Source organism: Rhipicephalus sanguineus, chromosome 6 (assembly GCF_013339695.2).
Source record: "Rhipicephalus sanguineus isolate Rsan-2018 chromosome 6, BIME_Rsan_1.4, whole genome shotgun sequence".
NCBI lineage: Eukaryota > Metazoa > Arthropoda > Arachnida > Ixodida > Ixodidae > Rhipicephalus > Rhipicephalus sanguineus.
In genome coordinates, this window is record NC_051181.1 from 157,625,956 (window position 1) to 157,653,390 (window position 27,435).

Consider the following 27,435-nt stretch of genomic DNA (forward strand, 5'->3'; position numbering starts at 1 on the left):
AAAAAAGTTCGCGATAACGTATTCATGCGAAAACGTTAACGCGAACTCCGGCACCAGGAAATCGTACGAAGCGGGAGCGTATCAGCCAGGTTCCGTTGTATAAATATTTGCCGACTTGCAAAATTTCCCTCGCGATCGGCTATGATTTAAGCAATACCAGTGAAAGAACGCCTGTATGTGGTCCACATCAATGACGAAAAAATGTATACGCGGTAGCAGTCACTTCTGGAGCGGCTCTGAAACTTGCGATACCCGCCGCAGTGGTCTAGTGGTCACGGCATCGAATCCCGGCCGCGGCGGCCGCATTTCGATGGAGGAAAAATCCTGAGGCCCGCGTGCTTAGATTTAGGTGCCCGTTAAAGGAACCCAGCTGGTCGAAATTTCCGGAGCCCTCCACTACGACGTCTCTCATAATCATATCGCGGTTTCGGGACGTTCAACCTCAACAATTATTATTATTAAACCTGCGACACAGGTGGTACTTGACAATGGCCTACAGGCCTGTTCTAACAGGCGCGCCTACGCAATTCCCCGAAAGCGCTCGGGCAAGCTGGCTTTCCCGCATTCAGAGTCTTTGCGCGGGAAAGCACGCTCTCGCGCTAAAATTCTGCGCATACGCGCTACGAGAACGGTGTAATGACCGAGGAAGAACGTCATATGGAGTAAATAAATAAATATTTATGTAAATCCGGTTTCATGATCCTACGCCTGCTCTAGCTTGAGACCGACGCTCAACCGAATGCACTGACTGGGACGCTCAGCGCCTCATAGAAAGGAGACAACTCTTGCTTTGCAAGCTACCCCCTAAAAACATTCTTGACAAAAATATATAAACTTAATGTAATTTACCAATCCTAAAGCTTCATATAATATGATCGGCTTTTATACGCGATCTTAAATGACATCTCACGACATTTTTGCACCAGAACTTTGTTGGAGTACACGAGTTCTCATCTATAGTACAGTAGAGCTTAATAGCAGTACAAAATAGCACACACAACAAAAATCACCAGTGAGGGAGCGAAGACAAGTGATGTGAAGCTTTTTTTCAATCGTTATTGTGTTTTCGCGCTATTTTCCACGCGTACGTCTTGTAATGGAAATCGTCATTACATTGATAAGCCTATGTCGTAAGCTGAAATCATGATGGCAGCTGCCACATTTCGATGGAGTCCCGCAGTACGGCGTACCTCATGATAAGGTCATGGTATTCACAAGTAACAAGAAAAAACCACATAGCCTAGACTTTTAACATTATTACTCCTAAATGAAAAGCTTTTTGGCCTCCATTTTTCACTTATTGTATGTGTTCATGACGTTCGTCTTCTTTTTTGCCTCTATGCTGCTGTTCCACCCCTGCACCAAGGTATAACACTGAACCCACTACAAATATAGCTCTCAGTTGTAAGCTTGCTTACAGCGCAGACAAAAACAAGGGGACAGAAAGAACGAGGAGGGCGAGTACCGGCTTCCAACTGATCTTTAATTTGAAGAACATACGCATATAACTCTCTATGCATACTCTTGTCTTTGCGCTGCCCGCAAGTTTGCAATGGAATACCAACTATTCCGTACCCAAACATAGCTCTCAGGCAGGGGCGTAGCCAGAAATCTTTTTCGGGGGAAGGGGGTTCAACCATACTTTATGTATGTTCGTGCGTGCGTTTGTATGTGTGCGTGTATATATACGCAAGCAAAACTGAAAAATTTCGAAGGGGGGGGGGGGGGTTGAACCCCCCCTCCCCCCCTGGCTACGCCTCTGCTCACAGGCCTTTTAGACCCCTTTCATAATCCGCAAGTACGCTTCCCTGTGCTGCATATTCTCCCAACTGATGGCGGCATCTGTCGTCCTTCAAGTGTAGACGAGGTCCTAGTTGCACGTGCTGGGTCTTGTCTGTTATGCATGTTTATGTCAAGAGAGCTGTGTCTACATCTTTCGCATCGTAGCGCAATCAAAATGTTCTTGGACACGCTGTTTCCACCAACGTTACGTTTCCACTAAGTGACTAGGCGCCATTTGTTGGGCTAACTGCACCACAGCAAAGCTAGCTTTACAATTATGAAAAGGGCGTATTCCTCAACACTCTGTCGGGTCATTTCATCTATATCTATTGCTTTGTAAGGCACCTCGCCAATTCATTTCATTTGTAACAGATTCACTATTTCGCAGGTAGTCTCGATTTTGGCGAAGCGAGTACCTAAGCATGAGCTACAAGAAGTGAATTATTTAACTACGTTCAAACTATAATCAAATACTGGGCAGCAACAGCGCATCGCATATTCACTGCACCCAGAACACATTTTTGGCAGATTACATCAACTAAAGAATGTGGTGATCTTTCAGGTTACAGAAGTCCCGCACGTTTTGGGCCATGACATAATCCAGGGGTGCAACAGCTGAAATATGTTTTGTAGCAATTTTTAGAGCAGGACAATGTTGCTTTTGGAGCAGGCAAATCCTAATTTGTAGCAGGTTACGGAAAGAAATGCCCATTCTTTAAGCATCAAATCCCAAATTTGGAGCAGTATAAAAAAGAAAGGTTACTTTCAGAACCAAAAGAAAACATTAGCAACCCATTCAACATCAGCTAACTCGTGCACGTGAGCTCTGTCACTTCAACAAAAGCAGCGTGTTGAACCACCCCGCAGTGCAAACAATGACAGCATGCACATCAACGTTTGCAGTGCCTGTCAAATCATCAGATGTGAATGTGAACTTGGTGACTGCGAAATTTGGGAAATTCGTAAAGCAGGAGTGAACAGGGGTGGCGAAAAAAGAAAACTCACATACGTTTTTATTTCTTGTTTGTCAGGGTCGCAGAAATGTCGTAGACAGCTCTCAATGATTGCCAGTAATTTTTTTGCAGCACTGATCATACTAGTACTCGTAATTATACGGCGTGTGCACGCATGTAAATAAGGAACAAAATGTGCTGTCCCCTGATTGCTTGTACATAGTAGCCCCTTCTCAATCTTAGTAAGCTTTTCTGCAACATAATGGTGTATTGTCGCAAAAATGACTTAAAAAGCATTCACGACATGATAGAACAAGGCCAGGAAATTTTAGAACCGCAGTTTCTTGTTTTCTTTCGCGGTGGGGTTAGGCCTGTTTATCGGGAAATTTATGGCCATGCCCTTATAATTGGGAGGATTGCTCAAAATTCGGGAGTATCCCGGGAAAATCAAGAGAGTTTGATGGCAGGCAAATGGCCAATGTTTCCATCGAATACACCGGCGGAACGTTGTCAGCATTACGCAGAGCTCCCACTTCAATTTTCAAGTGTCCATGTGGAGAAGCACTGCAACCAGAAGAAAAAGAAAGTTTTCGGGCTCTAACATAAAGCACGCCTACAGTTTCCTGTGCGTCTGGAGTGGATTATATGATGATGTGCAAACTGCAACTGGCCAACGTAGCCCTTATTTCTTGCTCAAGTTAGCACAACTGTGACAATCTTGAGGCTCGTCAGGCAATTTAGTGCAGCGTGGCGCAATTTTAAGATATTTCACTGTTTCAGTGCAGCTCGGTGCAAAAGTAAGAAATTGTATCAAATTGGTGCAGCTGTTGCACCTCTGCATGATCCCTAATCCTTCTTTCCTCTCCCACTGTTTTTTTTTCAGAGCTCTCTCCTGATCAGAAGGTTCAGAGTGTCACAGTGCTGCCTGGTCTACCAAGATTCAAGCGATGACATTGCGCTTTATTAAGTAATTTATTTATTTACATACACATACGGCTTTCACTTTGTCTGCTCCATTACAGCATGTTTGAGCACATTTTTTATACACTTTTTGCATGATGGAAGACATCATTGTAAGAAGGCTCTATAATAAAGGAAACCGTGCGATATAAAACCGAATACGCGTGAAGTAAGGCTTACTTGAAACACTGTGAAAAGCTCTATGCCTTCGGACTGCACACAAACCTTAAGTGAGCCAGCAACGTTCCGGCGTCATCAAAGAATACACAAATTTACATTAACTAGATAATTTCTTTTCATTAAGATAGCTGAGAAAACTATATGTCAGCGTCCTTTTGTTAACCATCACCAGAATCACATACAGCTGTCACTTCAGCTGGCTCTTTGGTCTCTTTGTTAACGTCAACAACACTGGCTGTCCTAGACGCTTCACTTTCCTGCGGACAAGAAACTGTGTTCTCATCAAGTGATCTCGGGACTTCCGGCTCCTGGCATGCACCACCAGCGTTCTCATTCGCTTGCACCAATGCATCACTCCCAGGTGCAGTTGATATCCTTTTCAGTGGCCTCTTAGCCGGTTGCTTGTGCAGTGGGCTCTCTTTGGCGGCCTTATCTCTGACCAAAAGACTCTTTGGTCTTCTATCAGGCGATGGCTGTCTTTGGGATGTCCTCCCAAGCCGAGGTGGAGACGGTGAACGCCTATCTGTTCTATGATGCCGTCGAGGCACGGGAGAATAGCGCTCTCGCAACCGGCGATGCACATTTCTATCCTCGGGGCTACGGTGACGATGGCTTGGAATTCTGTGCCTTTCGAAATGATCCCCAAGGCGATCATGCACACCAAGGCGATCATGCACAGGCATCCTGTGAGCTTGCAAGTGCTGCCTTGGAGAGTGCGGCCGTGGCGGAGGTGAGAGCGACCGCGAACAAGACCTACGCCGCTTTGCGGGCAGGCTGCCAAACTCCCTCGGACTGTAGTATCTCCTTCTTTCAACTGGCGAACCACACCCAGGAGAGTTATGCCTGAGAGGCTTGTCTACAGTGGCGCTGTTCCCAGGCACTCGTTTGTTGCGTGAAGGTTCACACGGAGATCTCCGGCGCTTCATTCCCAAATGTTCCCTATGTCGGACTTCTTCCGATCGTTTTCCTGATAGAGCAGTCATCTCCTTGAATGGTGACGGTGACCTACCACCAGGAAAGCCAACAGGTGCCATGTTTTTGGATGGCCCACAAATCTTTGAAACATCAGACTTCATTGCTGTTAGCTGATTTTCAGCTTTAGTTTGTCTCCCTTCAGTGACTACTTCACCTTCCAGAGGTGGGGTCTCTGATCTCTCGACAGTCCGCTCCACTGGGTATTCCTCTGGTGGTGTGTGTGGTCCTTTAACAACTTTCCTTGCTTTGGGTGGAGTACGAGGGATTTCTACATCCCATGTTTTTGTCTGCTCTTGAGGTGGTGTTCGCGGTCCCTTATGTATGTTTTTTTCTCTGAGTTGGGGAGAACCGTGATAATTATTAACCGACTCCTCAGGCCAGCCTTGACGTGGGCTGCATGGTCTGTCAAAAACTCTGCTGCCTGCGTAGGGCGGCGTCCTTGGCTCCTTGACATGTGGTTCCCACTCCCAGTGCTCCGGTGGCGTTTCTAATCTGAAAGCACCTCTTCTTTCGTTGTGTTGTGCTGCCCTGCCAAGCTTTTCAGCAAATGCAGTTCGTTCAGAAGCTCTTCTCTTTTTCAGTGGTGAGGAACCAGTCTTAATGTATGCTTCCAGCCTCCTTGGTTGCTTTGAGGGGGACCCGATTACATTCTTAATGCTATTTTTGACTAGCCTTCTTGCATTCCTTTGTGCTGCCGACTTTGTTGGAGTGACCACTCCTCCTCTTGAAACACTTTCTTTTTTATTTGGTGTGACTGCCAATGCAGGCACCCGGCTGAAGTCAGTCCTGTTCTCAGGCCTTACACTGTTGTACTGATAAAGCCGCTGCAAGTCCTCTGACATGTCAGCGTTTGCTTTAGTTGGCATAACAGGCTGCGGATGACGACTGCGCTCTTGGAGGGGAGAGTTACGAGAGGTTTGCGCGGTAGATATTCTAGGCAAATTGCGTAATGGTTCACTTTGTGCCTGATATTGATCACGTGCATCTCTCATGGTAGCAGTGTCAAGCAGCGAGTTTCGTAATGGCTGGTTTTGCCCACAGGAGTGTTGGGGAGGATAATCGTGAGCGCTTCGTGCATTCGTTGTTGCGAATGAATTGTGCTGCTGTCGTGAACCTTCGTTTGCTGTGGCACGTGGCGAGTTTTGAGGCCTTTGGTTTCTCTTAAACACGAGGTTGTCTAACCTGCATTGACAAACATGTCACATTAGTAACACTGACAATGAGTCAAAGGAACATCGACTGACATAGTAATGCAAAAATGTTCCAAAAGCCGGGAGAGTTCATGATTAAACCAAGTTCCATCACAAGTCGGTAAAAAAAGGCATAACAGGAGACTTCATTCTTGCTGTTCGCAGTGTTCTGTTTTGTTTTTGAGCGAGCAATACACTTGACACTTCAAACTAGCCTGTAAACTGCAATGTAATTTGCACTGTATATAGCACAGCTTTTTTAGATTTCATATCTCACGCACTTAAACAATCTAAACCATCAATAAACTCTGCTAATAACAATTTCATCAACATAAAAGGCATGCACTCTGCATTGCACAGGGGTAATAAATACATACACACCAAAACATAAGCAATATTGCTGAAAAATGGCTTATGGTATTTTTTATTTTTAAAGCAAGGTTTCTGGAAAAAGCTGCCCCAAGCAAGGTAAGTCAGTTTATGTGATGCAGAAAAAGATGTAAGAACAAGCTGTTCAAATGCAACATACTCTATTTATCCAGCAGTACAGAATAAACTCATCAATAAGCATAAAATGTGCTGCCAAACAAGACCCACACAAATGTTTATGACAGAAAGTCATTAGCAAGCTAAACTTTATCTGTTGCAATACAGTAGGGAAGAGCCTCTGCTAGGACATTTACCTACCTTCGTTTCAAGTTTGTAATCTCTTTGTCCTTTGAGTCCATAAGGTGCTTTGCTGTCTTGAATAGGATAGAAATATTGTGCCTCAGCATCTCATTCTCTCTTTTCAATGCAGCCATGGTCTTTAGTGCACCGGCTGATGCTGCAGAAGCGTTGGCCTTGACATCATGCGCAACCTGGAATTGAAAGGCAGGAAGCAAACCAGTCTGAAACACTAAAACAAGGGAAACGACAGTCGTCAGCACCAATCAGGTCACAGTTAACGAGAGGACTGCTGCCAAAATACAATTACAACTTTGAGATGGGGTGCACACTAGAAATAAAAATGCCTTAACACCGGGGCTGTTTAAGCTTGGCATAACCCTGCCCAGAGTTAACAGAAAACTATTATCATCATGAACAGCATCTACCTTCAAAGCTTTAACAGCCCTGGCATCTCGCGTCACCTAGCAACGTGACAGAGGAAGGAAAGTAGGAGAAGAGAAGAGAAGTGGAGAGGAGAAGAAATAAATAAGACAAAATAAAATTTCTAAGCAAGGTGGGATTTGAACCCACGTACCCATGGTCTGAAGGCGAGCGTCGTAACCACTCGGCTATCCAGGCACTTTTTTTCCTTAAAGGGGTACTGACACAAAAATTTTGGCCTCGCGTTTTTTTGCTGCAATGTATTGCTGGGAGCCTGTTAGTCATAACACGGCACATCGTTTGCTGCAGCGTGCAACAGTTAATTCATTACAGGCTCCTCATTACCGACCAGCGTCAGTTTCGGTTTAAAAAAACGACAAGCCTCCAGGTGCAACTATCACCACCTAGCGGGTGCAGCGCTCGATCACGTCAGCACACAGAACTGTGACGCACTTCCGCATGGTTCGCGAGCAGCCGCCGAGAGGTAGGCTTATAGTAGGCTGCTGGAGCAAACGTGGCAAAAAAAAACATGGCAGCTATGACGTCATCATAACTTGTTGCAGCATGGTCACGTGACGGAAGCAGTGGGTCCCCCAGGGTCCCCTTTGAGAATCAATAGAGCAATGATGTCGATCGCTCATGCAAACTTCAAAATTCATTTAAAATACCTTCCAAGCTATATTCGCTGTTGATATTTTGCAGATGATATATGCATATTCACAGGAATTGATCCCGCGGGCTATCTCGGCCGTGAAATTTTGTGTCAGTGCCCCTTTAATGCATGGAAATATTACCTGTAATTATTGTCAACTGCGCACAATATAATTCACCAAGGTAGCAGAACAAGCATTTATGGAAACCATATGATTGCATTGCTATGCGCGATAGAATGAGGAAAAGATAGATGGAAGGAGAAGGAAAGAACCGAAAGAAAGAGATGAAAAGAAACAGAAAGAGCGAAAAAGAAAGCATAGCATAGCCATGTATATAGCGTAGCAAGAAGGTAGGAAAGTGAGGGTGAGGAGGAGGAAATTTCATTTGAAATTAAAGACAGAAAGAAAGAGAAAGAAATAGAGAGAGACAGAAAGAAAGCATAGCCATGTATACACAGTTTTCACGTGACGTCACAGACAGGTTCTCTGCGCTGGGTACCTCAACATGGCGGCCACCGTGACTTTTTATCTGATTAGAGCGTCAGTTCAGGGGAGGACACACAGTGGGTTGGTCCCCACGTTCTTTTGTCAGTGCCAAGGGGGAACACAAAGGGACGCGAGGGGGCACCGGCACTAATCTGATGTCACTGTTTCTTTCTCGGCGTGTTTGAGTAAGAGTTCACGCAGCATCTCAACAGCTAGTACTCCAAGATGGCGACAACGGTGACACAACGGTGACGTCATTGAAAACTATGTACGCTATACTATAGCAAGAGAGAGAAGCGAGGGTGAGGAGGAGGGAAGGGAGAGTGGAAGGCCACCAGCTCTGCTGTTTTCAGTCTTTGCAACACTAGTGTACAGCTGTCCCAATTTTTTTATGGTGTCTATCTAATATGCATTACTGGACGCAAACTCGAATTACACTATTACAGACTAGGAGGTATAATGTCAGCATTGAATGCATATTTAGAGTTGCTTCAATTTAGCTATGCAGTTGAATAGCGTTTAGGTGAATGCATCTTGGTGCATTTTTCAGCAAAGCAATAAGAAGCTCCCGATTCCTTCATGAATGATACGACACGGGAAAGCGTCATCAAACTATGGAGTGCATGGCATAACCATATATGTGGACCCTGTAACCATTGCTACGCTTTGCTGAAGGGGCTCAGACCTTTTATCATGTAAGGTTTTTCACCTCTTCCAATTTGTGTTATATTGTAGAGTGGTGCAACTGAAACACATCGGAACAAATCAAAGCTACATTAATGAATGCTAAAAGATCTGCATGTTTCGAGGCTATATGCCATTCGCCTACCTTGGACCGCTTAAAAGAACTGCAATTTCTTGCACACTTATAAAGGAAGTTTCATGTTTCCGACGTCCTGGTTTAAAACGTGCTTTGCCTGCGTTTTAAACAGGAACTTTTTTATTGTTTCTTTACCCAGAGGCGTGCGCACGGGGAGGGGGGGGGGGGCGATATCTGCCCCATACATTGACCCCCTTAGTCACCTAAGAGTGGGGGGCGCTGCGATGAACCTTCGCACGCACCCCCCCCCTCCCCACGCCCCGATGGTGAACCCTGCGCACGCCTATGTCTGTACCGATCAGATGTGCAAGGCAGAGCTTACCAAACTTGTTGGTGTACGAGGTCTAGCGACAGTCTTCGTAAGGTGATCTTTCTGTGCAGGGTTAGGCTGTCCTGGTGGCACAGAAATGTCCGACGATTTAAACTCGGCAGGGACAGCCGATCGAGTGTCTTTAGAGTCATCACTCACAAAAGATGACCTGGCGAAGTCGAAATAAGTGCCAGTGGCGCTGTCGCGTTCCACTGCGCTCCTAGCACTGCCTTGTGACCGGCGTTCGCTCTTTAAAGGCGAGGGTTGTTTTGGTAGCACGGAGGAGTCCAAAAGATCCAATTCGGCAGCAGACGCCAAGTGCGATTCGGTGGTGTCGGATGTGCTTTCCGAACAGTATTCGCCAAGGCCCGAATAAATGTCCGCATCGCCATCATCTTCCATTGAGTCAACAGCAGGTGGATTTTCTTCCAACGCGATTAGGTGGGCGTCAGGTATTCAACACACGAAACATACACGACACAGTTGAAGCCCCTTGCCCCCGAATGTGATCAAACGCGCACGATCACAGTCACACTAGGACACAGCGATATGAACACATAGAAAGTGGAGCGAATACCAAGAGGAACAAAAAAAAAGGGGGGGGGGGATTTAAATACACTTTTTGTCAATGGGATCAGTGGTACTTGCTCATGCCGAAAACCATCATAGGGATTGACCGGAGGAATACAAACAAGATAAGTAAAAAGAACACTGCAGGGACAAACATAAGCCTACAAAGTGTGCTCACTTGCGCTCACTGAGCTGGTTAAGTTAACACATATTACACTAAAACAATATCAAAATGAGCACTAGTCTCCACTTGCGGAGCAGACAATTCGCGCCATTATACATGCAGCGAGGGAAGCGTGCACACCAAGAACATAAATTAGTCGTGGCCTTTGATCAAACAAATTATAAATGAACAAGTAAATCAAACAAATGTTTTAGATAAAAAGTTAGCAACATGATTATTGAATTGCACGGTCAGCGCAGCATTCTCTGCGTTCCAGCGCATTTTCTGCGGCCCTGCAAACACGACGCCACCAGACGCCTCCTCGCTCGCCGCTCTCGCGCTTTCGTGCAACTATGTTGATATGAGCCGGTGAAATTTCGCTTGCTGCAACGATGTTCATTACTAGCCTCGCGTGTAAAGTTGTACTGTGTCTTTTACACGCCTGTCTATACGCCTTGGACGTAATTTTTACGTTGAAACACAAGCTACTTCATCGGTTAAAGTACTCGAGTGTGCATGATGCAAAGTTCGCCGACGCGAAACTTGTGTGCTCCTCCTCGAGTGCTCTCCCCGACATGGACTTGCTGCAGAAGGTTCCCAAGCACATAGCCGTTTTAATCGGCGAACACGACATCTCGTATCGAGATGCCGCAAATCTCGTAGTGTGGTGTTTGTTTGCCGGAATACCGCACGTAACTCTCTACGATGTAGAAGGTGAGTTCCACACATCTCGTCCTCAGTTGATTTCTCGTCCGTTTCTTTTCACTATCTTATCCGCTACCTCCGGTTCTCCTTTTACCATATTTTACTCGCAACCTCTTTGGGAAACAAGAGATCACCTAGCATTTACACATCCACGTTGTAGTTCGATTTCCCAACAAGTTGTGGAGGTGATGGGGGATGATGATGCCGGTTATGCCGCCGACGGCATCTGATCAGTATTAGGTTTATTTTCATTTGCAGTTTCATTGGCTTCCAGTTTTGCGCCGAGCGCTGATTGCAGTAGTATTCTAACGCGGAACTTCATGATCGGGGGTGCATGTGACTCTCGGCGAAAGCATCAGTTGAGCGAACTTACCACCTTGCTACATGTCTTAATCGTGAACTTTTACGTATTTACGTAGCGTCACGATGCCATCGATACTGTCAGACGCGTGATCGCTCGCCGTTTTCCCCCCAATTGTTTTCCTTAAGCCGATGTTTGACGAACGGGCGACTTCCCGTGCGCATGTGGCATTTTACAGTCGGCGCGTTGGCGAGTACACGTGTTGTTTCTCTATCCTTGCTAGCGTCACCCTTTTATTTTTGTTTGTTTTATCTTCGACTTGTGCTTTCCGCATCGGCAGAAGTGAAGCGCTTCAGGTTTCCGACCCCGACGTGTATTTTGTTTAGCATCGTGCTACTCCGAGTGCATTTAACGTACTTGAGGCGGCTACACATTTAACGAACTTGATGCTTTTAATTATATTCCGGCTTTTTTGTTCGTGAAGGGGCATTGAAAGAGAACTTCGCCAGACTCTACAAGGAGATCTCAAGGAGCCAAGTCGAACACTTTGGATGCGACAGCCGCTGCAAAGTCGTGCTACACGTGAAGGGCCAGGGATTTCCAGAAAAGAATGGTACGTCTCCTTACGCGCCTTCTTTATGTAATAATTTTGTTCCGATATGTACTCGGCGAGGACCGATTTGTATCCTGAAAAAAAAAAAAAAATCAATCGAGTGCCGCGTAAAATATTTTTTCAATGCATGCTAAAACGTTTACGTCGAAAACATGAAAATAACGATATTATCCCCCCCACCTACATTGCCATTAAAATGTGCGATGCATATCTTGGTGCAATAAATATGGATCGTCTGGCTTGCAGTAGAAAACAGGTCCTGCATAGATTCAAGGCCATTTGCTTTATTTTCATGAAGGTGCAGTACAGGCTCTGTCAAGGCAATTTTTTCCTTTTTTAAAAACTTTTTGTAGGAACGTTACATTGACCTGAGGAAAGATTGTACATCACTGGTATATGTTGCGTCTTGCATATATGCAATGAAATTGATGTCACAAAGTCTTTGAAATGTTGTCCGGTTTACCTTGCACGAATATGCACATAATTAGCACTACTACAGTGGTTTTAGCACGGTAGTTTCTTTAGATTGGGTTTAACTGTGAGGTCGTGATTTTCTTGAGTGTGTATGTGTTTCCCATTCCCCAAAGTGCATGCATAGCTGGCTAGAGGAATGTACACCCTATTAAAAAAAAGTAGAAAAGGTCCTTGTTTACATCACTTGAGTGACCTGCACTTTCCCCAACTACATGCTGTACCCAAGGCCAACCCATCATTCTTTTTGCGATTAGACTTTCCCGTGCCTCTCTTTACCTAAGTGCGTGTTAATTACACCTTTATTTGAAGTTGCAGTTATATCATGAAATGTGAAGGACTGCCATTTATAGCACATCACATTTTTGTTTGCGTACATCTCAAATAGACACTTTGCAAAAACGTTACTGTGCGTGTGTGAGCAAATATATTTTCCAAACAAGCAGCCTCGACTACAAACTACAAGAACAAGCTATTTTTTCCATTTAACACTCTCCCCTGTCTTTCTCTCGTTTCTCCCTTTCGTTCTGTACAGCAGAGAGCTTACTATAAGTTGGGACAGTAATTTTTGAAAAGCCTTTGTGGTGCTCTGGGACCTTCGCTGGAATGTGGAGCTATGAATGGACTTAGAGCAAGGGAAGCATTCTGTGAAAGAGATCTTTCCATGTTTTGCATATATATTAATGATAACTAACAGACACTAATGCCAAGGGAAGTATAGGGGATGTTATTTGTAATAATTGGGATGGGCAGCAAGTTATCTTTTCGTCCACTTTACTTTCTTCACATTTATATCCCATTTATTACAAATAACATCCCTTATACTTCCCTTGGCATTACTGTCTGTTAGTTCTCATTAATATTGTGTCTAAAAGAAAAACGAGCCCTTAAAAGTCGTCTTCTTTCCTTCATATATATATATATATATATATAATGTTGTTTTCGGTTGGAAAACATACACATGCAGAATCTTAAGTATCAATCATTGCTGTATTATTGACCACTCAGAAAATTATGAAAACAACCCACAAAAACGAATGAAACACACACACTCGCAAAGGAACCATCAGATTATGCTAACGACAGCAGAAAAAGTTGCATCGTAAACGGCACCCTTAGCATTGTGACCTTCCAGACTATTTAGTGAAATTGCGTAGAGGCGCTATAATAGACCTGTGGCTGGTACCAAGCTGACGCACAACATCAAATGTATTTGATGTTAATAAAGTGAAAAGTACAGTGCTAGTTGGAAACGTGAGGAACATTCTCTGGAGGGAAGGCAAATAGCAACCGGAAAGGGGAACAAAAGTAGTTTCCAATTAAATACAAAAATAGTTCATCCCTTTTTCATCGGAATCAGCCATTGCACAAAAGTGAAGCATGTTTTCATAAAAGGAGTTGCACCTGTGTTGAATGTTACGAAATGCAAGTGCATATTGCAGAAAATAGCAGCAGATCCTATGTGCCCTTTTGGAATCTAAACACAGCAAAGCTGTTTTGCATAATCATCTTGTGCATGTTGCGAATTGTCTTCCTAAGCTTTGATAGTTTTGAGAGACAAGCCCCCTTGTAGATGTGCTGCCTCCAGCCTGAGACATTTTTTTTATTTCTGTTGATCACATTGTCTATGTGTCTGTGTACCTCTATTTTGTTTGGATCAGTGCAACAATTCATGAAAGGATGTTCCAAGCAATTTTGTGCTTGTGGTAGCTACACTGCTGCAAAAGCTCATTGTTATCTTACACTTCCAGGTCAAAGGAATGGCTACAAGCAGCACATAAACGTGCACCTTGCAAGCAGCGATGATGGCCGACCACACCTGGCGAGCGTAGCTCGCACTTTTTGCGAAGCTGTGGAGAGAAAAGAGATGGCACCCAGTGATATTACTCCTTATTTAATACAGCGAGAGCTGGGAGGTGGGTTTGCTTTTTAGTGTTACATGTGAAAATATCAACTTCCACGTCTGTGCCACCTTTCTTTATAAAATATAAGATGACCTGCATGAACGTTACACACAGGGCTGGGCAAAGATACTTTGAAATTGTATCGCGATACGATACAAGATACTGAGGCAAGAAGTATTGGAGATACAGATACAAGATACTGCCGCAAAAGTTGTATCCGATACGATACTTGGCAATTGTATCTTAAGATACTTCGATACATTCTCAAATTTGTGATTATAGATCCATATAATGTAGCAGCAAACACCTATGCACGAAAATGTCTACTTCAAAATTTCTTAACTGTGACCTATTTTGTTTCACTTGAATGAAATGTCTGTTAGTATCTCAAACGTTTTGCCCTTCTTGCTCAAAGTACATTAGTTTCCTTCCAGGATAACTTATTGGGGTTTGTTTAGCTTCTTCCCAGGGCAACTCTTTGTACACTTCGCTGACAGCGGTACCTGCTTTGCACAGCTTGCCGACCATCCAGCAAGTTGCCATATAATCACAATAACTTCAATAAGAAGCCTTCTCACGACGGCGCAAATACCGGTGTGGAATTTTACCATGTCCGTAAAAGGCAACTTGCACAATACCGTGTATCCGGACAGGTGTACAGCAGCAACAACGCTGGTAGCGACATATTTTTTTTTCTTTTTTGTTGGGGGGGGGGGGGGGGCGCATGGTGTATACTAGGGGTTTGAGCCATTTCGCTAGCGGCCCGGCCCGCACACATGACCGTCTTCGTCTCATTTGTTTTTATTTTCTAAATAAGTATGTTCGTGAGCTGCACAGACATGACTGGTCTCAAGCATTCCTTTCGTGAGGAACATGTGGTCACCATGTGCTAAAACATAACCGTGGAACAAAAACTTTATATTTTAGAATCCGCGTCCAGATATCAGTCATTCTGTACATCGCTATCGATGTTTCTCGAATGCTGACTCCAAATCCCCTTCAGAAATGACCTATATATGAGATATGGGAAAAGCTTCCTTTCAGACGTCATTTTGTTCAAACTCTCTCCCACCATCTTCACTGTCCCGGCCCTTGCAACTAAATTTCGCGACTGCGGCCCGCTGGCTATAAGCTCAGTTTGAGACCCCTGGTGTATACGTACATGACGTAAAACTGCAACGAATTGTCATATTCTACTTATCTGCTGGCGTAAAGGATTCCTTGTTGATATGCTCACTAATTTGCAATCTTTTTAGCAATTATTCTTCAACGAGAGAACATGTGCAACACAGAAACGTCTCAGACGTATTGTATAGTGCCATAAAGCGTCGCAGGACACCGCCGCTATTCGCGCTATTTCCACTTATAGCTCCCATTACGTGGCGATTAGTAATGCGAAAAATATTTAAGAAAGCCTGATACAGGAAAACAAATATAAGTAAAATAGAAAGGTGGTTGTTTATCAAACATTCACATTGAATGAGTACAGAAACACAATACAGACGGCGCCCTTAATAGTTATGACAATTAAGCATCAAGTATCGTCAACTTACCTGTTGAGACAAGGGAAAATTCAGTGCTTATGGAAAATTGCCTGAAACGGCTCGTTGGGACCCTCATGAGCAAAACAGAGCATTCAGCGAAACAAAGTTTCTCGAATCCCCTTCCTAACATCTTTAAGATGGCTCCTAATGATTTCCATTATTACAATGCAAACTCAATATCGCTATTTTCCTAAGCGGTAAACAGAATGTTTTGTACTGTTTACTCAAGGTACGCCCACATAATTATATATTTGTTTTCAAAATCGCCTTGGCAACGTGTAAATGTGTAAACAGTAGTGGAAATAAAGTAGACCGAAGAATAAAGCAGAGATCTTATTTTGGGTGCGCGTTGCAAAAGACATACTGCAGTGACGTCACTGCAGTACCAGACCGGAAAAACAGTGCAGACTTAGGTAATGTAAGGGATGCAAAATGACAGCTAACAAAGCACAAGTGCTTTCTTAGCTGTCATTTTGCATCAAATTTGTCTGAAATCAAATTATGATTTCATAAATTCTTTGAATAAATGTGCGAAGAAGTGAAAACTGCGGCACGCCAAGATAGTTTCTGCTAGGTAAGCGCTTGCACTTTTAGATCTAGCATCAGTAGCAGTGGTGCTAACGTTGTTAGATTCTTATTTGCATATAAGTTCATTCATGCCATGCAAGTCGAACTTACATCCACGAGATCCTTCAAATCGCTGATATCTAAAATCCACGCGACGCAAAGGAACCCCATTCTTGCACGCATCACATTTCGTTACGGAGCAAGACGCAAGAGAATCTTCAATAACGACACTGTAGCAACATCAGAATTTGCGCAACAGACGCGGCGCAGGACAGTGGCTAAGAGCAAGTGTCCCGGCATATTGGCGCAACTAAAAAGCAATCGAGCAAACAAAAGGTACGTGGGCTGGGCGTAGACGTCCGCGCGCTTGTCTTCCTCATCTTCTGCCCTCACTGGGGTACTCTGGCGGGAAAATAAAATTGCGTCACCGCCCTAAGACTTATTCAGATGGCTTAGTGGCACCAGTACCAGCTTGAGAAGTGGAGCTTGGCCAGCGTTATTGTTCGCACGGTTGTGTTGCGATAGAAGTATCTCGTATCTTAAGATACACGATACATTATCGAATGTATCGGAAATACAGATACAGATACTCGTCTTTCGAGAAGTATCGCGATACAGATACAAGATACTCATAGAGTATCTAAGATACATGTATCTTCGATACTGCCCAGCACTGGTTACACAGATACCTCTAGTAATCATTTTAACTATAAATTCCATGGCAAAAAATGGTGTGAACAGGACTGTTTTGTAGATTTCTTTAGGATCTCCAGTCTTCAGAAAATGAAATTATTCAGTAGAACCTCTTGAGCACTTATAACATTGGGAGGTGGGAAATGCACTTGTTCGACAGTGAGCGATAGAATCAAGAGATTCATTTGATTAAAGAAAAAAAAAACAATTCTCTATTTCTCATAATATGGCTAGGCTTTCTCACAAAAATGGCTGTTTTCAATGCACACGAATATAGTTGTGCCTTTTACATTGATAACATCTCAAGTTACTTTTGAAGGGGGGTTAAAAGTTAGGTTTACATTAGTAGCTGGTTTGAAGCTACCTGGAACATACAAGCAAGAAAGCGTGGTTGTCTGGGTAATTTATGGCAACAGTAAGCACATTGTTAATGACATTAATGTCATGTACTGCCGGCGTCAAATGAAACCCGAACAGCGGCAAGCATTAGAAATGGTGTCGTGTGCGCCGTCCAGTCATCACCATTGACAGGCACGCAGCGCTCTGGTTTGACAGCACTGCGCACGTCCACGGTGATGATTGGACGGTGTGCATTATAGCATTGCTAATGCTTGCCACTGTTGGGGTTTATTTGACGCCGCTAGTACGGTGCTCACGGATGCAAACGTGACAATTTAGGGCCACATAATGTACATCGTTTTGTTTTCCAACGTCTTCAGTTCGTGTCATATCGGCATAATTTCAACTCGGAATACTTACATCAGGGTCAACACACCTTTAGTGGCCAGATTCATAGCTACATGATGCAGTTATCTCGAGCATTTGCACATACAAGTTGTAATACTATTTTGATCTCGCGTTTGGATCTGCAAGTACTGTACTTCATTTCCTGCTTTCAGTCATAGTTCACCTTAAATGTCCTTCAGTGTGCGATTGCATGCTTCGAGGATATATTCATAGCTTCGGGAAAGGGTATTGGTTGCGGACTTAAGCAGTTTGACAAAAGAATGTATTGTTTAGCACAGAAACAGTGCATGGATAAAGCTTTTTTTATGGTGACATCGCAAATTATAGAAGATTAGTAACTGAATACAATGGCAAGTGCTTTAAGAGCACAGCATTTTCTTCAAATACCTGCCCATTTATTGACAGATGTTCCTGACCCTGAATTGTTGCTGAGGTGTGGTTGTGTACACAGCCTGCTGGGTTACCCACCGTGGCAGATTCGGCTCACAGAGATTGTGTAAGTGCGACAACATTGTTCAAAACATTTTATTGGTATCAGTCCATTGAAGGAGTACTGAAACAAAATTTTGAAGGCTAGATAACTTGCGAGATAGATTTGTGTGGACACGCACACATGCACATGCTACATCTACAAAATAGCAATGACTAATTTAGCCTAGAACATATTTAACATAATTTTTAAAGCGTGTGCTGTGCAACTACACGAAAATTACCTAGAGACGTCGACATCAACTTGGTTTGAATGTAAATAACCAACGACCACCTACGTCACTAGTTTGTGTTGGCTGCCATATTCTTTGCGCACACTCTTTCCCCCTGCTGTTGATGCGGTGCTCACGTGCACACGATGCCTCGCACATGGGGTCTGCACACTGTTTTGTGTACTCACGTGGCCAGCTTTGTTTACATAAAAGCCATGCCGGATCCTGCCTCTCTCGAACCGACACTGTGACTGGGTGCTCTAAAAAAGTCTCCTAATAATTAATCGCCACACGCTCAATCAAACAAGGTTTCCAGCCATGGTAAGTAGGTTGTTAGCTACTTATTGCTACAGAAAAAGCAAGATGTAAAATTTTTGTGTCATACTCCTTTAAAGGGGCCCTCCAATGCTATTCAACCCTCCATTTTTCACTCGCAGGTTGTGTAGCCTAAAGTATAGCCAGATTAGTGCAGCAAGAAGGGCAGTGATAGGGGCACGCAGTCCAAAGTTATTTGGTCTAGAAAATTACAAAATGCAAGAAAAAAAATGTCTACCCCGAACTCAATTTTCGCGGGTTCACATGACCACTTTTCACTCGTCTGTGGTGATATAGTGCGTGGCCAATGAAATGAGCTGAAAGCTCCTATGTAGGGAAAGCTCGTACACCATTGTTGCCTGTTCATTCCAATGTATTGATGACACTGTTGTCATGGTAACAAACAATGTGGTGCCTGACCATGTTGCCGTTTTGTTTACTCGGTAAGGCTGTTGGAAATGAGCTACCCTGACTTGTCAGAATTTGAGCAGGTTGCGTCAGTGCCTGCACAGCTAACAGTTTTCTAATATGGCACGTACACAAGGCCACCATAGTATATTCCACACGTAACAACAAAACTGTAGGTTCGTACAACACAAGTTTTTTAAATTTCAGCTGCCCAGAATAGAAAAAGCAGAGCAGCTTCTTTACAAATGTGCAACACACAGTATGCACATACTATGTGTAATGTTGAGGACACCAGAAAAAGTATACGCTCCTTGTGTCATTACTTGCAGCACTCTGCCAACTCATCACAACCTCCGGCTTTCGGAGTTCTTGGAAGCACTTGCCAAGTACAACAAGAGGGAACAGCGCTTCGGGAAGTAACTGTGATACAAGAGGAGCGCAATTGTTCTTCACCCAAGTTGGCTATCCTCTCTCTCATCGTCAATAATCCATTTCCCCAGTGATGAGATGCTCCGTTGTAGACGAGCAACACACCAAGTCTTCCTTTTAGTGTATGTTACTTAAGTTTTATTAATTTGGATGCTTCTGTATTGCTTGAAAGGTTTTTCTGTTTCAATCTCTCGCCTCCAAAGAGACTTGCCCATGATGTGAGATGAGCCTTTTCAGGCGTACAAGATTCCATGGGCGGTTAGAATGATTTTACCGGTAATGAATATCTACAATTTTTTGCCATACGAGTGGGCAGGGGCTAGTTAAGTACAAGATGGCCACATTATTTGGCCCAGCTGGAAAATGTTGTAAATAAATATAATTTGGATGCTTCATTCACTGCCCAGAAGTGAAAGTTCATTTTTTGTTCATTGCCTAAAATGCCTTGCTTTTGACATAACATGAGCTTCCCAGATGCAGGTTCACACGGGCAGGAAACAAAGGTTTGACCAATATGGGAAGCTGAAATTTTTTGGGGGGGAGGGCCCTATAAAATGGTCATTGTTATATGGCGTTACTGAAAAGTGCTGTAAATAAATGTTTTCCACATGTTGCCAGTAGTGTTTGTGCCTAAGTTAGCTGCTGCTAACATTACAGTGTAATTTGTTACTGCAAATTACCAAAAGCAGGTAAGCTTACATATTATTCCCTCTTATAAAACATTAGGATTTTCACTTATAGTATAATAAACTTTCACTTCGCTGCAGGGTCATTCCATGCCGAATCAGCTAGCGTTTTGCCGATTATCATAAATATGGCTGAAAAAATTCTCACCTTCTTGAAGTTCAAGACTCCTTCTGCTTTTTTTTTTTTTTTCTGCCAAAAATTTTCTTGCCTATTTTTGAGAGTTTGTAGCTTTGTGCCGACTGAGCGAGAGTGTACCAAACAATTTTTTTTCAAAGGACGTTTATGTGATCCACTCAATAAAATGGTGTTTGCGGCAAGCTAATGAAGTGATGTGACAGTCACTATATTGACATCCTTACGTATATCAATTCTTCGAGTGCTTTAGATGAGCAAAATTGGATAAAGTTGCGAAATTCTATATTTTTTTTCGGGAACATGGCAAATTCAAAGAGCACAACTAAAATATGTGACGGTGGCCTGTTCAACAGGCTATAAAAGAAAAAAAATTTATGGTGGGGTGAGACTTCGAAACTTAGTTCTAAAATTTGGCTGTATGGCTGTACAGCAGAGGTAATAAAAGCTACAGCTATAAAATTTGCAAGGAATCAGATATACGCAGGTTGCATTGGAGCACAAAAATAGCTTAAAAATTTAGTGTTTTTTTTTTAGTTTTTCTACATACGGTATCTTTTTGTTAAGATCTGCGAACTACAGAGCATTGTAATTTTGTACAAATGTAGCTACTAAGGCTTTACAGAAGTGGAACTAAGATTGTGAGCATACAACAAAAACTAGGTTTGTTAAGTTTTTTACATCTGTCGATGTATGAAAATTGCCACTTATAAATGGCTTTTTGTATACGAAAAAAATACAAATTTACCTAGTCGATCGATTCTAGTTACAGTAATGTAAATGCAGTGATTCCACTCCTGCGCCAACTGCGCCAAAGTGCGCCAAATTGTATTTACTGCGCCATCCTGATAATATCGACGAAAATTGCGCCAAACTGCGCCAAAGTCTCGGGTTTGGGGGCGTCTATCACCGGCAATCGCACGGCCGGCGCGTCAGAACATGTGCAGCTTGATCTTGGGGCTGCCAAAGTCACAACCAGGGACCAAGAATTATTCCGATGAATAAATAGCGCTCGCGCGTGCGTCCCGAATAAGCCACGATGCCATGCACGGTGCCGACGCAGCTTCTGTTCTGCAAGTCGGCTCGACAGCAAAACGCGCTCTCCGCAGCGGCTCGTGACGCCTAGGCTTCTCGGTAGCGAGAAAGTGCGACGGCGATTCATCGGCGGACGTCTTCTGTTCTAGAAACGCTGCTGATAGCTCGTTTCAAGCGTCGCACGGCACGTAAGGAAAGTAATTTTCAGTAATCACTACTACATGCGTGCGGCTAAAATGTATGTCATTTCTGTTTCCGGACATCGCGGAATGAAATGTGGGATCGCTATCAGTATATATATGGAACAATATCGAATTTTCCTTGCTTCGCGTTTATGGAAGAGCACGCGAACGGTGGAAACGCGTTCACACTTTTCCTCGGATATACTTTATCCATGGATCTTCATCCAGAGAGCTTTTTCGTACTTGCTTATACCAGCACGTCCGAGTTTAATCACTCTGCGGTAAATACCCCCTAATGGCCCTGCCCTTTCGAGCTCACGGCTAGGGTTCCAATTGAATTTTTTGCTTGCTTTTTAAAAATGTCATCTCATTAATAAAAGCATATATCCTGGTCGGCGCAGCCGCAAATACGCGGACTATCAGTAGCGGGCCCGTCGCTGACGGCCCACAGTGAAGCGGCTACCCCATGTTACACGTCCGCCCCTCGCTTTCGGGGGTCAATAGCTGACGGGTAAAAAAACTCAGTTTCGCTTAAGGGCGAAGCAATGAATGCGATACCAACAAATTCTATTGTTTAAACGAAGTAAGGCTAGCAGCTAACTCTTTTGGATTCGATCTCGCGTAACTCAACAAAACACTGGTTTAAGGGAATATGGCCGCTCCCAGGAACCCAAGCGTTTCTTGCTCTGAGTTCTCTAAACACGAAGTAAGCGTTGAGAGCACAGCAAGTTTACGAGCCGTCCTCCTGATGCCTCGAGATGGCGCGCGCGCAAGCGACTGCGCCCTTCGAACGATGCGGTACCCTCCCCCCCCCCCCGCTCCCCTGGCGTCCTTTCATGCTCCTTACGAAAGACGGGCGGGCGTTTCCTCTCTGTTTGATGAGCAATCGACGGCAGGCCCGCACGCGGGAAGATATCTCATGCGCTGTCCGTGCGACGGAGACAGACGGCCGGCTAGCTTAATCTCCGCTTCAGCCGCGTTCGTCGCCAGCGCTCGCGAGCTTTTACCCGCGGCTTGAATGTGCGTGGTGATATTATTAATTTGGTCTTTATACAGAAAATTACGGCAATGGCGACGGCAAAAATCCGCGGAGAGCGTCCATATAATTGTTATCACAATAAATATTCAAAAAAAGTTGAGGAGCCATTTCACTCTTGGTGGTTCGGGAGGAAAAGGAAAAAGGCACCTAATTTCTGTCTGCCTTTCGGCGACACGGCGCAGTGCCTTATAGGGGTGGGGTAAGGGGGGATAATAGAAAAAGTAGAAAGAAATAGGGAAGGTTGTGATCGGAGGTCGACAGAGGCGACGAAGAGAGAGAGGACAAGAAAGATTGAGGAGCCGGGTCACCAGGAGTTCACGGACGGGACCACGATTCAGTCAGAGGCACGATGCACGTCGGTGACGAGGCGGCGAAGGCCCTGCCGATGAGAGGCGCACGGCATGGCGGTCGAGGCAGCCGTCACGGTGCGCCGACGGCGAGGGGCACGAGCGCGTCCCTGAACGCGCGAGCGGGGCATCGCGGGCGGCACGTCCGTCTCCTCGTGAATCCTCCGAGCAACCTCACCCATTTCACTCTGTCAATACGCAATATTAATGCGAAAGCATCAGATGCTTTATCAAAACACGAAAATTGACCATCGGCGGCGTCAATCGATTGATGCAAAAAAATAATCATGTGATGGCGTCATCATCACGTCATAGATCGTCAAACTTGTGACGTCATCATGGCGTCATATATCGTGATGTCACGTGATGACGCCATCACGACACCGTCGCTTACACTGCTTCCGTAATCGGTGCGCCGATCATGGAGCTAGCGCAAAACCAGGTGAGGTGCAGATAGCTTGCAGAGAAGGAAGGGGAGGATCAACCCGTCGATCAAGAAGAAAAAGAACCTGGCTTTCGCCTTGGAGTTTTCTTAGGGGAATGCATTAGGGACAGTGGGGCTCTTTGGCATTGAGGCACTGCTGTACATCACGGCGTTTGTCTACAATGTCTGCTGATAACCACATAGATGTATTTAGAGTGTTATTTCATAAAGTGAAATTTTATTCATCTGGTATTCTGTTTATTTGCTAGTGTCGAAAATAATCGCAGAAGAGGTTAATTTAGAACGCTCAACTGCGTGAGCCCTTATTTTTTCATTAGCGAGTGAAGTATGGAGTTCTCCTGAGATGATTTTTTCCATGAGATTTGCAATGAATCGAAATATTTCTAGCCTTCATAAGAGCCCCATAGTAATATTCCGGTGCTTGAATGTTATTGCAATATGCTTCTGTAGTGCACTCCAGGATGTAAAATTCGCTGCTCCGGAGTGCTCCCAGAGGCAAAATTATCTGCTCCAAACTGCTCCAAGATGAAAATTTTGCTGCTCCAAAGTGCTCCAAAACGGAAATTTTGCTGCTCCAAAAATTGCTCCAAATCAGAAGTCCTCGGTAGCATCACTGTAATGCCAATAATCAACACATGTGAGAATTTTCATCTGTTTACGCCCATAGTTTCAGAGGTTCGAGCTTGCAGAACTCCCTGAGAAAAGTAGCATGTTGTGACTGTAATTATACATCTCTAACGGCTGGATTGCTCAACTGCAACTAATCACACTCTGGCCACATTGCTTGCAACGTACCTCTGTTGGCAATGAAATGCAGACAATAACCCCATTTTCCTTTCGATTGCTTTGAAGACTGTGCCAAGCTTGCTGCCTGCATCCCAGGTCAGTGGGCTTGAGCTGAAGACCCCCATTGCGAGTGCTCAACACTGCTTGCGTTGTGTCAGTGAAAAGCTGGTGCATACGTAATTTCAAAGAAATACTTCTCATGTTTAAAAGATACCTTTTTGTAACTTCACATATGTTCACCTAAAACGTAGAGCTTTCTAATGAGGTATTATGCATATTTTTAGTTCAACCATCAAGGCGAGTTTTTGATGTTGAATACAGAGCTTTTTAAAAAAAAAAGTGAGCCTTGAAATTTTTTTTCCGACGATCTGTTATACGCTCAGCACTTTTCTTCAGTAGCATTTTTTTTTTTGCTGCATATTGAACAGGCCACCGTTACATCTTTTGTGTGTTCTCTTTGAATTCGCCATGTTCCCAGAATAAATATCGGATTTTGCAACTTTATTCAATCTTGCTCGTGCTAAACCACTCGAATTGATATACATAAAGATGTCATTATATTTACCGTGACATCACTTCATTAGCTTGCCACAAACATTACTTCATCACATAAATGTCCTTTGAAAAAAATTGTTGGTTGATACCCTTTAGCTCAGTCGGCGCAAAGCTACAAACACTCACAAATAGGCGGGAAAATTTTTGGCACCAGAAATAAACAAATGGAACAAGTTTTCGACTTCAAAAAAAAGGTGGAAATTTTTTCAGCCATATTTATGATGGTAGGAAAAACGCTGGTGGATGTGGCACGGAATGACGCTGCAGCAATCACTTGTGGGAGGCATTACCCCGCCCCCTCTCAACCTTTCTAGTAGGTTGTTTCGCCATGCCTTTGCAACTCCTCAATCGGGACTGGACACTTGCATGCAGTAGTGTAGCCAGGAGGGGTGGTTCGAGTGGTTTGAACCCATCCCCCCAAAATAATTTTTACACTTTCTGTATATACATATACACATGCACATACAAACACATGCACAAACATTCATAAAGGGGGGTAAGCTTAAGGCCAACAGCTTTCCTGTTAGCATACCACCAGACCACTATCTTGGCACGGCCCCAGAAACTTATTCCACACACAAACACATATAAATTTAGTACAGAGTCTGAAATGCGGAAAATGGCTATCTCTGAAAATGGTGGTTTGATAATACTAGTTCTAAACAGCGGGACTGCACAACATATGACTTGCGAGCATATCTCCGATGACCTGTGTCCAAGTTCAAATTGCTGTGGTGTGCTACATGGTTGTTGCTGAACACAACACACAACACATAATTTTGGCAGTAGCAGACATAGTTAAAAAAGTGGAAGCACAGGATCTCTTGCTGGGAGAAGATAAAGGTGCTCAACCAAGAAATGCAGGTCATCACCAATGATAGGACCACATTATTGGTGTCGCATCTGTGATCGATTTTAAAATGTGCTTTCCCAGTATGTTTCCATTGAATGAAAGTGGACAGTGGTGCCTGCAAACAGTTGCTTTTGTTTGTTGTTTGTGTTAATTTTCAACTTTGGCGAATGTATTTCCTTAAATTTTGACCCATCACATCAAGTGCAGCTGTAACAGTGGTACAAACAATGTTGTTCAACGTTTACCACTATACCAACACAAGCAACATGCTGCTAGCCCAATGCACATCAGTATTGGGATGCAGGCATAGCTACTTGTCCATTCCAAATTTTAAAGCTTCAATGTTTTAACCCCTCTGTGTTATCTTTACAAATGGATACAATGAAAGCATTTAAATTTCTAGCATCAGATGCTATTAGATTGTTTATAAAATGTTCACAAATGGAAGAAACCTTGAAAGTATGTTGAGAAACTTTTCACAGAATTCCACTATTTCATGTCATTCGAAGGCAAGAAACAATGACCACATGTTTTGCAACCCTTTTTTAACCAATGCCAGAACTCTGTGACCATGAAGTAATACAATGCAGCAGAACTGCATTGACCTGCACTGTTTACTGATCCTAGGTGTGCAGAGGAAGCGAACTCCCAATCAGGTTTAGTGGAATGTGGATAAAAAGAACTACAGAAACATTGCTAATAATACCAGGCCTGCCTAAAAAGTGAGGCTTCTCTTGTGAAGTGCCTACATTTGTGAGCTTAAGATGACTTTTGGTGTTCAAAGGATCTATGTGACATTAAAATACGTACAGTGCATTTCCTCACGCAAAAAAAAATGCTGCTCTTTCCACTAAAGTGTCACAAATGAGGCTCCCAAAAAGAATGGCCCAAGTCGTTGCAGGTTCCGAGTATGCAAGTGCTGATTTTGACCAGTCCACACCACAAAGCCTTTTTTTTCACGGGACAAGTGATGTTTTTGGCACAAATTTAAAAAGACAACTGCTAAAGCAGAGTAAACAACATTGGCACACTTTATTTGCAGCAGAACACAATCCATGAGAAAGCAAGTATGACAAATGCAACTTTATTAGGCGCGAAAGAGCAGGACTGATTGAATGAGGGAAGGTGCTGGTGCGAGGTAAACTTGGCTGAGTGATTGATGGGCGAGACTTTTTCAAAGCCCCATTCTATTTACACATTTGACAAAATACAGTGCAGGAAGGAAGGACGGGAGGTTGGTTTGTGGACAGAGTTCCTCACTGAGCATTCACCAGTAGGATATTTTTTTTTAATGAGGCAGCAGTACCGCACACTGCAGCTTCTGTACACAATGCCCTACTATTCACAAGAAGAAATCATACTTGACCCACATGCTCACAATGATGAGCCCTTGAGTGTGTGTGATGACATTCCACTGGAAGTGGTGCACATCAACCATCTGCACCTGTAAATGGAACACAGAGCACACCCCTCAAGCTCCAGGGCTGGAGAGAAAGAGAGCTACCAGAGTGCTGGAAACCACCTGTAACCTTTTGGCATAGTGGCAATATAATTAAGTTTAATTAAATTGTGGGGCTTAATGTCCAGAAATTGCAATGTGTAGTATTTACACCTAAGTGCAGAAGCACTTTCGAATCTTGCCCACACTGAAATGAGGTCATTGCAACAGCCAGAAATAGAGCCTGTGACCTGTTGATAAAAAAGCAGATAACCACAGCTACCGAACTACACTGGTAAATTTGGTTGTCCTAATTGCTTCACATGAACAGTTGTGAGCGATATGAAAGGGAACACTGAAATTACTTTTTAAAGGTCATGACGGCTAAACGCAGTTGGCAAGCGCAA

At 43.8% G+C, this 27,435-nt stretch overlaps 3 protein-coding genes and 1 long non-coding RNA gene across 5 annotated transcripts in view; 1 reads left to right on the forward strand and 3 right to left on the reverse strand.

The window, feature by feature from the left end:
• Positions 1 to 3,635: 3,635 nt before the first annotated feature.
• On the reverse strand, positions 3,636 to 10,233 carry LOC119396858 (serine/arginine repetitive matrix protein 1). The gene is made up of 3 exons (XM_037664202.2): positions 9,411 to 10,233; positions 6,728 to 6,900; positions 3,636 to 6,032 (listed from the first exon to the last, which is right to left on the reverse strand). The coding sequence occupies exons 1-3, from the start codon at positions 9,798 to 9,800 to the stop codon at positions 4,034 to 4,036; spliced, it is 2,562 nt and encodes an 853-aa protein (XP_037520130.1). The 5' UTR covers positions 9,801 to 10,233; the 3' UTR covers positions 3,636 to 4,033.
• Positions 10,234 to 10,422: 189 nt separating this feature from the next.
• On the forward strand, positions 10,423 to 20,143 carry LOC119396859 (dehydrodolichyl diphosphate synthase complex subunit nus1). The gene is made up of 5 exons (XM_037664203.2): positions 10,423 to 10,845; positions 11,622 to 11,750; positions 13,973 to 14,137; positions 18,082 to 18,172; positions 19,430 to 20,143. Exons 1-5 carry the CDS (start codon positions 10,524 to 10,526, stop codon positions 19,518 to 19,520), a joined length of 798 nt encoding a protein of 265 aa, XP_037520131.1. The 5' UTR covers positions 10,423 to 10,523; the 3' UTR covers positions 19,521 to 20,143.
• Positions 14,075 to 17,335, reverse strand: LOC125759047 (uncharacterized). The gene is made up of 2 exons (XR_007416649.1): positions 16,926 to 17,335; positions 14,075 to 14,241 (listed from the first exon to the last, which is right to left on the reverse strand). It is a non-coding gene; the product is annotated as an uncharacterized LOC125759047 (long non-coding RNA).
• Positions 20,144 to 26,603: 6,460 nt separating the features above from the next.
• LOC119396860 (arginine/serine-rich protein PNISR) overlaps positions 26,604 to 27,435 on the reverse strand; it is a 32,720-nt gene continuing 31,888 nt past the window's right edge. For both annotated transcript variants that reach the window (XM_037664207.2, XM_037664205.2), the window contains exon 12: positions 26,604 to 27,034. The gene's annotated coding sequence lies outside the window, so the exon portion shown is untranslated. The remainder of the gene's footprint in view (positions 27,035 to 27,435) is intronic.